At 42.3% G+C, this 12801-nt stretch overlaps 1 protein-coding gene across 1 annotated transcript in view; it reads left to right on the forward strand.

The window, feature by feature from the left end:
- TRABD2A (TraB domain containing 2A) overlaps window positions 1-4573 on the forward strand; it is an 87149-nt gene extending 82576 nt beyond the window's left edge. The window contains exon 7 of the mRNA XM_005486269.4: window positions 342-4573. Within this exon, the coding sequence (XP_005486326.2) occupies window positions 342-522 (181 nt within the window). The 3' untranslated portion in view covers window positions 523-4573. The remainder of the gene's footprint in view (window positions 1-341) is intronic.
- The last annotated feature ends 8228 nt before the right edge of the window (window positions 4574-12801 follow it).

The following is a 12801-nucleotide window of genomic DNA, read 5'->3' on the forward strand; positions in this document are numbered from 1 at the left end:
CAGGCTGGGTAGACTTGAGACAGGGCCAGTATTCTGGTGCTGCCATCACCCTCCTCAGTCTCTTCACTGTTCCCCCTCATGTCTACCTCACAGTTTGGCTGGGTAGCACCTCATCCTTGTGGGCTGGTGTGGGAGCTGTCCACATGTGTGAGGAAGGGACTAAACAGCACTCTGCCATTTAGGAGGCACAGACTTTTGGTCAGTGTGCAACTTGTACAAGAGACCATTCGGATGGACCCAGAAAACTGACAGGGGGTCACAGAGGCTGACCACCTCCTGCTCTGTGGCCATTGGGCAACTGTGGGCTGGGTCAGGACTGATGTTCTTCTCTTGCCTTGCAGTGCTACTGATCCTCCTCCGCGGATCCGCATCATCAATGGCTACATCACGGTCGAGCCCCAGCCCCGGGGCCACGGGCGGCCCAGCCGTGCTCGCACAGACGCCAGCAGCGCTCACCAGATTCCCCATTCCCTCTGCCTTCCACTGCTAACTTTGACTTTGTGTAAGATAATGCTTCCTTGAAACACAGGAGGATCCAAGCTGCAGGACTCTTGCCTTAAAAATCAAAAAATGAAGTTTATGCAAAAAAGAAATAGAAGACTATGAGTGGGATACCTATTCTTTGGGGTGTTCTTAAACTGCCTCCTTTTCTTGAGTCCAGATCATTAACTGTGTTAACTGGTTTGACCTTCCCAATAGAGGAGAAGATATTTTAATGAAAGTGTTATTTATCCTTCTCTTGCAGAAGAATTATTTCATGTTATCCCATAATACTTTGGGGAGATTATAATGCCGCTATAACATAGCTGTTGTTTAGCTGTTTGAGCCCAACTAAAGTACATATTTTTCACCTTCAGTGCCTTGTAAAAAGATTTACACACCACTGACTTGTTTATTAGAAAAGAATATTTTGGTCATATGAGCACAGCTGGGAAAGAGAGTTGGTATTTTACGTCTCTACTGGTAATGCTTTCAATTCTTGCTTGCTAGGGCTCCAGATTACATATAAAGGTTCATGGCAACACCTACAGTAGAATAAAACAGTGAACACTTGTGAACAGAACGTGTCTGCTGTCTGGTGCTATTTAAGATGGGTCCCCCTGAACCTCTAGTGGCTGGGCAAGTCTTATAAGTGCAAACTAATGTACATTTAAGAAAAAAACAATTCTGTGGGAACTTCACAAATCATAATGTTGGAGTCCCCCAAAATAGGTTCTCAAGAGGCTATTTGCACAATTAAGACTTAATTCTAGAAAATCCTTTCAAGTTTTCTACTAAGTTCATTACTTTCCAAATTAAGTCCTTTGCTCTCTGTGTGAAGTAGATGTGTTGTTGACTGTTGAATGTAAAGAAGCTTGGAAGTGGTGATGAATTTTCTGTATTTGTACAGGACATTCTCTTGTGATCACACTTAATTTGTGAGCAATATTTCACCCCCATCTCTTAGCAGGGTTTCATTGCCTGGGAAGATCTTTGAAGTTTCACCCATGGGTCAACTTAGACCCACTGTGTGGAGCTTAGTAACTGGGAAAGATAGTAATCATCTGCCCCAGTAAGAAAAAAACCTTCAGGTTTCCTTTCCCTATGCCTTTACACCTACTTCACTGCTTTTTCCATTGATTGCAAAAAGTAGATCTTTTTCATAGCTTTCTATAGAACATCAGAGGAGGAACAACAAAGGTTCCAGCTTTCCTAACAGGCTTTTCATCTCTTGATCTCAAAATTTCAGTCCATTTCCAGAAGGGCTGAGCCTGAACACAGCCTCTGTTTGCTGAGGAAAACAGAAAGGAGAGGCTAAGTGTCACAGTGAGCAACAGCATTGTGGGGAATTAAATGTGTCTGGGCTAGAGTAGAAGACAGCACCACCTCATTGTGTATTCCTTCTCACACGTAATACTGCAAGACTTTGAGTACCTGAACGCGTTCTGTCTTCCTTGGCTTTCATAGCAGCCAGGCTCCCCTGTCTCTCCCTCTGGTAGGTCTTTCACTGGTCATATGCCTGGATTGGCCTGGAGCTTGTTTTCCTTGACCTGAATGTGACCTGAAAGGAGCAGATTGTATGAAGTGTAGGTTACTTACAAAAATGCACTGCAGGCCTGACAAACTGGGCACATGGGATCATAGAATGGTTTGGGTTGGTTAGGTTTGTTCTGGTTTGGTTTGGTTTGGTTTGGTTTGGTTTGGTTTGGTTTGGTTTGGTTTGGAAGGGACCTTAGGAGTTCGTCTCATTCCTGTGGCACAGGTTGAAAGAGCACTGCAAGCACTGGGAGAAAGTGGTTGAAGCAGAGTTTTCTTTTTTTTTTTCCATTACAAGGCTGCTGTGTAAAACTGCCCCAGGCTGCCTTTTCTCTTTGTTTTCTCCTCCAGGGTGGCTCCTGAGCTTCATCTCTGTGGGGGTAACTGGGTTGAGTGAAACAGCCATCAATGTTTTTCTTAGGTTGACATGAGGAAAGATGATTTGAAAATACTTTGAAATAACAGAGACCCGCAGTAATACTGGATAATTCAGTTCTGGTGGTGTAACTCATTTTGTAGTCTGTTTCCAAGTGCCTGACTGTCAGAGAAATAGAAATGTACTTAAACTGTGATGGATAGTGTGCCTACGGACACTGCATCCTGGGAGTCTTTCTGCAAAGTAATCAAATAAAGATGTTTTTGAGGGTCTTATGGACTTGGGTTGGTATCTGTGAACTGAACTAGTGGTTCCAGTCCCTACTTTTCCTTCCAGACCAGTCCTCTGGTTGTCCTCTCTGCCTCCCACCACCCCGGTAGCCGCTGGGTAGTGCCAGCAGGAGGTCAGAGGCCAGCTTTCCACACATGGACACCCAGTGGAGGAACTGCTTCCAAGAAAAAATGGAGCAGAGCCTTTCTGCTCTAAGGTAGCTCTGAGACTAAAATGTTGGCGAAGACGTGTTTTCAGCTCTCTGCTAGAGGAGATTTGGAGCCAGAGCTCCTCCTGGTGGCCTCTTACCTGCTGCTGAAAAGTTGGTTAGGAGGACATCCTCTGTATGGAGGTGGCCTTTTCTAAAGAAATGGTAATAATCAGATATTTGGATTATGTTCAGATTAGAAGTAAAATAAATAGGACACTGTCTTTTCAAGTTGCATTGCAGCAGATATGCAGCTGCATGTAGTCACACATTATATTATTGTGATTTTCCACCTGGCAATTTGGTGCCTGATTTCAGGTGTCTGGTTTTAACATAGTGGAATGTTGTATAAACTCACTTGGCCCATCCCCGAGCTTGGTAGTAGGCAAAGGTGTTCTCTGATACCTCCCAATGGTGGGTTTGGGCGTCAGTTACATGTGGAAGGCACGTGAAGTTTTGTGCTGGACTTTTGCAGCAAACTGGATAATTATTTGCCAGTATAGCTTCAAGGATATAAACTCACACTTAAGTGGATAAAATGGACAAAGGCCATTAAAAGTGCTGGAGAAGGAATGCTATAAGCAACAACAATCTTGAATATCAGTCTCCTGCCCTGGAATGGAAGGCAAAAATATGTGCAACACAAGTACAGCAGCCCTCTGTGTGCCTGGGGGACTTAATGTTTCCAAGCACTTTGCTGCTGTGCAAACACCCCAGCCATGCTGGGGAACTTCATCACTGCACAGACATCCCACACCCCGGCTCCTGTGCACGTACACAGTCTGGTTTTCCCTCAACACGAGTGCCAGCTCCTTAAACGCCGCACAGTGCCGCTGGGGTTTTTTGCAGCGTTGTTAGGCTGCACTGCTACTCATGGAACTAGACCATAGTAATCAAAGTACTACTTGGTGAAGGAACTTATTCTCTAGAAGGTGACTTGGGACCGCTGTCACTCTAGTGAAGTTTGTTCATATTAACAGTGATAAAAGAAAATACAGAGTCTTTGTAATAGAAATCACCAAACATTGCCTAGGTTGCAGTTGTATTTTGCCAAAGGATCTTGGGCTGACAGAAGAGACTCTTCAAATTTGTTCAAGCTTTTTCAAGCTTGATGCCTAAATTGTCTGGATGTGTGGAAGCTTACACACACTAAAAGTACTACACTCAGCAGAATTAACTGTATTGTTTATTTATTTATTATTGTGGGTATACTTGTCCATTGTCTGCTTGGGAGGTAAAGCTGTAATATTGGAGTTGTTTCCATGGTGAGACGCATATTTGAGGAAAAGCAGTTGGGTTTCAGAATTCTGAAAAAGACCTTTTTTTTGAGCCCAAGGACTGATTAGCTATAAAGGAAATTAGGCAAGTAGAGCAGTTTGCAGAAGAGCTGGCAAATAATGTCTTAACAATTCATCACCTAGTCAGCAGGAATGGAAACTGATAATCCATGAAGTGTTTAGCTGTACCACTGTGAATGAATACAAAATAAATTGCCTAGGAATTAGGATGTCAATGATGAAGTACAGTACAGAGATTGGTTTACAGCCTAAAAATTAACAAAAAAACTTTCCAAAATTTCAGTGGTCACTGGTAAAAAGAAGCTGAATATTCTTCAAATGCCCAGTGCTTTACTGAATTTATGTGCTTTGTCTAGTCTGCCTTCTCTACTAATGTGTTCAGCCTTTACATGGAATTTCTTGCACCTTATTTTCATTAAAACTCAGATTTCTTTTAAAAGTTCTTCATGTTTGCAATATGCCAACTGCATTTCTTAATGCATCAGTTCTGATTTTTTTTTTTTTTTTTTAATGCAGAGTAAGTGTGCTGTACAACTGGAGGTGTTTATGTGTGTTCTGTATGTGGTAAACCATAGCATGTTAGAGGTCTCTGTAGCACCTCTGCCTTGCTGCACACAATCAGCTTGTACTGGCATGGCCCACCCGTCTGTCTGCCTACCCACCACTCCTGCCTGGATCCTGAATCCTTTTGCATGCTTCACAAGACTCCTACTCACCATTTTGTACAGTTAACAGATCCAGAACTCACACGCTCATCTCACGGGTCCCATACAGTCAGAGGTGCCATCAGGTACCAGCCCTGCTCCTCTGCCTACTTGGTACCTCTGCTTGGCCCCAGCACCTTCTGCTTGCTGACGGCCACAGCCTGAGGTTTGCCCCCCACACCTGCACTCAGTGGCTTGGCAGAAGACACAGACCCTCTTGTGCCCCATGGCAGATGGTGCCACGCACCTGTGCCTTGACTTGAGGTCTCAGTGCAGCTGCTGGAGCTGAGCCCCTCACCTGCTTTGTCCTCCCTCACAGTTGCTGGTTTTCCGGATGCCCACTGTTCTTGTCATGGTGGCTGGTGGCCAAGACCACCACCCACTGTATTTAAGGAAAGATTTAAAAAAGAAGATAGGAGCAACTTTATTGATCAGGCACAGGGTGTGTTCAGACAAGTGTAGTGACCAGCAAACCAGGCTGTTTTGTACCACTTCCTGTCTACTGCCTTTCCTTGTTTCTCCCCTGTCCCCTTTCACTAAACATGCTTGTGTAAATTTTTATTAGTCACTACACCTCTCCCCTTGAACATCTCAAATCCTCACAATCCTCTTTTTTTCCCCTTTTCTTATTAGTTATGAAGGTGGCCATCTCCAAAGCTGGGCCTGGGAGTTTCTTTCAATCATCCATCAATTAGTAACTAGAAAATTTTAATCCTTGGCATCATCTCTCTTACCTGTTATCTATCTGGTTTGTCTTTTTGTGTTCTTCCTTATCACTTCCCCTCTCATTTATTTTCTCTTTTGCACTGAATAGGTCCTTGATTAAGCTTAATCAAGGACAGATGCTCTTACTTTCATATGCCTATAGCACAAGATATTTTCCCAGTTGGATGACAAAAAGATAAGAGATTTTATTGTTGGCAACTTGGATTTGAGTTGAGAATAGTACAGGCCAGGGCAAAAAGAGTATCAGACTCATATTAAAGCTTCCTTTGGTGAAACCAGCTCTGTGTTGATAAACCCAAGAAGCATAATTATATTGCTATCTTTGAAAATCCAGCATAGAAAGAAAAACTGTAGGTTAGGCAGTTAAAAGGGCTAGCATGACACCTGGATCTAATATCTTGTCTGACCTCATGGTGCAGCAGCAGCCACCAGCACCTTGCACTGAGCCCAGTGGAAGAAAATGACAGCATCCTTTTATTTTTAGCTTACTTGTGGCTTGTGAATGATCTATAGCTTGCAGGAAGCATGGCTGCTGGATGACTCCCAGAGCAAATACAGGGATACCCTGTGGATTAGAAACTTGTTCGTCTAAAACACATCACTTCTGAATTGGTACTGTACCTTTATCCTGCTTTCTCAGGGTCCAAAGTGTTTATTAGTAAGTCTAAAATGGACACCAACAGAACAGACCACTTATAGCAGTCAGGCATTGAGACAAGGGAAGCAAGCACATGATGTGTGCCTTTTGTGGTAATACTTGTCTGATCTCTAGGATGTATCCTCTTGACCTGGCCAAGAGTTTTCAAGGAAACTCTTGCATAGTCATTGATTGTCCGTAATCCGATGTTCAACCATTCACGGATGTGCAGTATGCCTCAGCTAACACTAGATGTTGCTCATGTACTTCAGAACCTGATACTCATCATCAAAAGGAAACAGGCTTGAGGCTTTAGGAAAACTACCCTAGGTGCATAGCTACGGGCTTCCTATTTCAGAATTATTTCAGTCGGCAGTACAAATATATTTCTGCCTCACTTTAAGTGATGGTAATTTCTTCTTATTCTTCTCACCACTGTTCATATCTGGCCAGTCCTCACTGAATGGCGATTTGAAAGGAAACTCTTACCTGCCTTCTTAAAATTTCCTTTGTTTTTTTTTCCTTTGTTGTATTTTTTTTTTTCACTGTGAAGCAGTGCTACCCAGGGTGGAAATATGCACACTCTAAGTGGATGTGGCAAAGTTGTTACTAAGCCTTCAGTACATCCTCACTGTTTTCTATCTTTGTACTCTGTCTTGTTCTGTTTGTCATCTTGTTCTCTCTTGAACAAAAAAGTTATGTGGTTAAAACACTAAAGTGGGAAATTGGAGTACTTTGATCAGATTCCTGCTCATCCAGGCATCATTTACCTATTTTAGATTAGTAGTTTTGCTCTATTTGGGCCTTGCTGTCTCTTTTCGTAAGAAGGGCCCTAGGGGTGCTCCCTCCCCACATAGAAGTATTACATTCTTAAATATATATCTGAGTGCTGGAATGCGACTGATAAAATTATGTGGGAGAAAAGTACACTTAGAGATAAAACCTTTGCCTATATTAAAGATGAGAAGTCTATCCCACAATATTCTGCTCTCTAGAGTGCTATGTATTTGGAGGAATTAGAGGAATTAATGGCCAGTGTACGTACAGTCCTGGCAGCCAATTCCTCTGAACTCCAGCCAGACCACAGCTCTTGTTCTTTTGAGGCATACCTTGAAGACTTTGCCATATGCGAATCCTTCAAAGTGCTTTAATCATGACTCTTTCACGGAAAATAAAACCACAAGAGCCCCGAATTCCATCCAATGACCATAAGTAAACATCAGGCTGGCTGTATATCTATCACCCTTCTGCAGGAGATACTCTGCTCTATTTCTGCCTCCATACCTGTGAGAGAAAGCCACTCCCACTCCCAGTCCTTCTGTCCTTCCACTCCCACTCCCCAGCCCTGCCTTTCTTGAAGAAAATCCTTTTTTTTTGAGGCATACCTTGAAGACTTTGCCATATGCGAATCCTTCAAAGTGCTTTAATCATGACTCTTTCACGGAAAATAAAACCACAAGAGCCCCGAATTCCATCCAATGACCATAAGTAAACATCAGGCTGGCTGTATATCTATCACCCTTCTGCAGGAGATACTCTGCTCTATTTCTGCCTCCATACCTGTGAGAGAAAGCCACTCCCACTCCCAGTCCTTCTGTCCTTCCACTCCCACTCCCCAGCCCTGCCTTTCTTGAAGAAAATCCTTCCCTTCCTGGTGTGCTGTGACAAAAAGTATCATCTGTGTTTCTTTGGTTTTACTGCTCTTCTTGGGATTTATATCTCTCTTGGTTTTCATATCAGTTATTCTCCCAATGGAATCAAGGTGCTGCATCTTAATTCTTGATGTTACACAACATTTCAAACACATACTGTCTGGATGATAAATCCATGTACTCTGTCAGACATGGTCGAGGCCTGAATGTCTGGCAATTAACAAGCAAATATTATCAACATATCTAACTAATGCATGTCCTCCTGGTTACTACTTTGATTCATCTTGCACACAGAAAGAGGTCCTTAGCAAGAGAAACTCAATGACCCATTTGTCAAGGATCTCTGACTTTCTAGAGAAATCTCATCAGTTAATTTTCTTTCTCTGGACTGGTCTGTGAGTGGCTTCTCTGTAGTCAAACTGAATTAGAAAGATCTACAGCACAGACTTCATCTGTTTGAAGAGAGAAAATAGAAGATTTGACATTTAATTGCTGCAAAGTTAGACAGCAGGAGTGTTTGAACTATTGTGATGGGTTTGTCCTGGCAGGCAGCTGAACCAGACAGCCACTTGCTCAGTCCCCCACAGTGGTGTGGGGAGAGAGTTGGAAGGGTAAAAGTGACAAGACTTGTGGGCTGAGACAAAGACAGTTTGATAGGTAAAGCAAAAACTGTGTGTGCAAACAAAGCTTCAGCAGGCAGATGTTCAATTGTCTCTGGGAAAGCAGGGTTTCATCACATGTAATGATTGCTTGGGAAGATAAATACCATAACTCCAAGTGCCCATACCCCTTGTCCCTTTTTGCCCCCCACCTTTATGTGCTGAGCATGATGCCATACAATATGGAATATTGTTTTGGTCAGTTGGGGTCAGCTGTCCAGCTATGCCCCTTCCCAGCCTTTTGTGCACTCCCCTCTTGCTCACTGGCCAAGCACCATGAGAAACAGAGCAGGACTTACATTGTTCAAGCACCGTTCAGCAGTATCTAAAACACATGGATACCACTCTATTTTCAGCACCAATCCAAAACATAGAACCATACAAGCTACTATGTAGAAAATTAACATTATTGAGCAATACCCAATACAGCTATGGAGGAAGAAATTATGCATTTGAAGTCTTATATTTGAAGTTGCTAAAACTTTGTTATTTTTCTTTAACAGATAATATGTTTCATTTGTAAGTAATAATGTCTAAGAAGCTTTCTCTCTCACTATGATGTCTAATCCTTCTGTGTGAGCAAACAGCATATTTGACAGATATTCAAATGAGGGGCTAGTTAGTACTGTCAATAATAACAGCAGTCCAGGAGGAAGTCTGGTTTGTGTGTTTCCCAAACACACAAACCCAAGTGCCTTGAGATTTGTGCATAACACAGAACTACGAGACAGAGCAAGGAAGGGACAGCAAGCTGTAAGTGTGGAACCCTTTGAATGTTGAAAGATATAAAAATATTTTAAAGATCTGCTTTTGAATCTGCTTCATTTGTAGACTTAAACATTTAGGGCAAATGTTGTCTAAATGGTTCTTTCAAAACTGTGATACTGTCTTTCTCGAGGAATATTCTCTGTCATGGTCTGTGTGAGGATGACCTGGTGCCACCTACTGGGAACTTATCTCTACTTGCTAACATAGGTTAGATGATTAAAGGGGCATCTCTCTAATGAGGAAAGGCTGAGAGAGCTGGGTTTGTTCAGCCTCAAGAAGGAATAACTGAGAGGGGACCTCACCAATAGCTATAAATATCTCAAGGGAGGGTGTCAGGAGCATGGATGAGACCATGTTCTTGGTGCCCAACAACAGGGCAAGAGGAAGAAACTGATGCACAGGAAGTTCCACCTGAACTGAGGAAGAACTTTGCTACTGTGCAGATGACTGTGCATGGAACAGATTGCCCAGAGAAGGTGCACGGTGTCCCTCACTGCAGATATTCAAGAACCACCTGATCACAATCCTTTGCCAAGTGCTCTGGGATGACCATGCTTGAGCAAGGTGGTCAGACCAGGTGATCCATGGTGATCCCTTCTGACCTGAACCATTTTGTGATTCTGTTTACAGTTGCAGTGTTCAGAACTGGAAATCTCAGTTTCTGATACAGTATTCTCCAGAGTACAGGTCTGTTCAATAACTGAGCATGTTATTTTTCTTATGAAAATTTTTATGACTGATTGAATGTATCTCCAGTCTGTAATATTATAGACCCCTTCAGGGTCTGTTCCTTTCCACTGACAAGTTAAGCTTTTTGGTCCATATTCAGGGGTTGAGGAGTGGGTAGAAAAGCCTATTCAGAAAGGTGTAGCATCTGTCTGTGTATACGGTAGTGAAGTGAAAACATCATCAAAGCTCTGTGTAAGAAGTAGAAAGAACAGAGAACAGACTGTCCTGCTCTTGGCAGCACTGTGTGGTGCAGGAACATGGAAAACTTAGGCAACTAGTCCCAAAATTGCTTTTATGGTGAGGACAATGAATACACAGACGCACAGGACAGGCCGGGGTATGGAAATTTTCTCAACTGTCAACAGTTTTTGGTTTTGGCACTTTTGTAAGCTAGATGTGTACTTAGTAACATCTTACAGATTTTGCTTCCATAAACTTTTTCCATCTCCCTTTAGACCCTTGTAATAGTGTTTGCACTATGTTTTATCAAATGTTTCTATGGATGTGCTTATCCCTATATGAAGACATACATCCCTATTCATTTTTAACCAGACTCTTGGTAACTTTATATGTTCTTGAAAACAGCTGAACTGTTTTCAAATGAAAATGTCCACAAGTAGTATTACCTTGGACAAAGACATAATATGGGGCATGCTCTGATGGGAATATACTGTATTAGCTTTGGAAACATTTGAACACAAGCTCCTTCATCCTATTCTAAAAAATACACATTTCTTAAAATGTAGCTTTGTCTTGGTAAATTGTATTTATTGGCTGGCAGACCTTGTAGCTAGCACTGCTTAACATTCAAAATATGTAATACAAACTCAGTGACATGTGTCTTTGTCATGTTGGAAAAGGTTACATGGCAGCCTGGAGGAACCTGGAGGTTCCCAGCTCAGACAGCTGGAGGACGTAATTGGATGTCACTCTCAAAACTCTGGCATTTTCTGTTAGTTATGTTAGAGTTTTCGTTAGCTCCTTTGTTGCACTACTGCCTTCACATCACAATCCGTCTGTTGGAATCCAGGGACCTTGGAAAGAGTTGTTGGAAGAGGTCCACCTACACCTTGTGGAGAGCCCCGACAGGGCAGTGGACACCCAGAGGAGTCTGTGGCCCCTGGGGAAGCCCAGGCTGAAGCAGGCTCCTGGCAGGACCTGTGGCTCCCTGGAGAGAAGAGCCCATGCTGGAGCGGGTTTGTTAGTGGATTTGTGACCCTAGGAGGCACCTGCCCTGGAGCAGAGGTTTCCTGACGGACAGGTGTTCCTACACCACACGGAACAGATCGATGTTGGAATAGTTTGTAAGGAACTACAGACTTTGGGAAGGACCCTCATTGGAGAAGTTCATGGAAGACTGTCTCCCATGGGAGACCTCCAAACTGAAGCAGGTGAAGAGTGTGAGGAGTTCTTCCCCCAAGGGAAGGAGTAGCAGAAGCAACATGTGATGAACAGACCACAGCTCCCATTCCCTCTTCCCCTGATCCACTGGGGAGGTGCAGATGAGCTGGAGAACTTGTGAGTAAAGCTGAGCCTGGGAAAAAGGGGAAGGTGAAGTGAATGTGTTTTAAGATTTAAGTTTATTTCTCATTACCCTACTCCGATTTAATATATTAAGCTTATTTTCCCAAGTCTGTTCCCTCCATGATGGTAATTGCTGGAAGATCTCTCTCTGTCCTTATCTCAGCCTGTAAGCTTTTGGTTATATTTTTTTCCCTTGTTCCATAGAGGAGTGGAAGTGATAGAGCAGCTTTGGTGGGCATCTGGCATCCCACCAGGATTAACCCACCACCAGCTGGCACAGAAAAGTCTACCGCAACTCTCCAAATGTTTCTCCTTGTTTTTCAGGAAAATCAGAACTACCTAATGTTGTGTTGCATTAAAGATCATGACATAAATGTTAAAAAAATAGACTTTTTCTCTAGTTGCTACTAGAGAAAATACTAGTAAATACTCCACTGAAACTCACCATTTTTTCCTCCTTTAGTTGGTCTTCCAAGAAGAGCTAGATAATAATAAACCTGAGATTTGGTTCAATGCCACTAATGCCCAACATTGCTCAAAAACACCATTGCAAATTTCAGGTAGGCCACACCTATGGAGATGTAATTATACACAAGCTGTTCTGGGGCAGGGCTAGTAAAATTATGTGTGTGAAAAAAAGGAAAAAAGTGCTCAGATGTTTAAGGTTATCTGTTCTTGTATATCTCTGTGCAATATTTCATTTCTATTAAGGAAGTTATTACAGAATTATGCTTTGAGTAGTAATAGCCTGTTTGGTTTGCTCCTATTTCTTAGAGTGATTATAGACTTCCTAGGACTGTATTTAAATGTGTAGGTTTTACTTTTCTGTACTTTGAAGCAATCAAATAAATGAAAATTAAAAGCAGCTTTGTTTTAGTATTCTCTGGAAATTTCACTAATATTTGAAATGTGTAAGTTTCATTTTTTAGTCATGAACTAAACAAATGTTTCTTAATCCTGCATCTGTTGAAACTTGGATAATCCCAAGAAAGCTGTATTATACACTCCATCAGAAAATGGCTTTATAATGTATTTCTTCATTTCAGCAGGTGTACTGGATGCATTAATTCCTAGTAATCTTCCTAAATTACACAGAGATATTCCTAAATTAAACAGCACTTATAAATATTGACAGGAATGTCAGAGGGATTGTTGCTGGGATGTTGAGGTACAGAGTTACAGAGTTTCTTCATGTACAAACCTGCCCAAGACAACAGTGTGTTTCATTTCTGTA

The sequence above is a fragment of the Zonotrichia albicollis genome, chromosome Z (genome assembly GCF_047830755.1).
Source record: "Zonotrichia albicollis isolate bZonAlb1 chromosome Z, bZonAlb1.hap1, whole genome shotgun sequence".
NCBI lineage: Eukaryota > Metazoa > Chordata > Aves > Passeriformes > Passerellidae > Zonotrichia > Zonotrichia albicollis.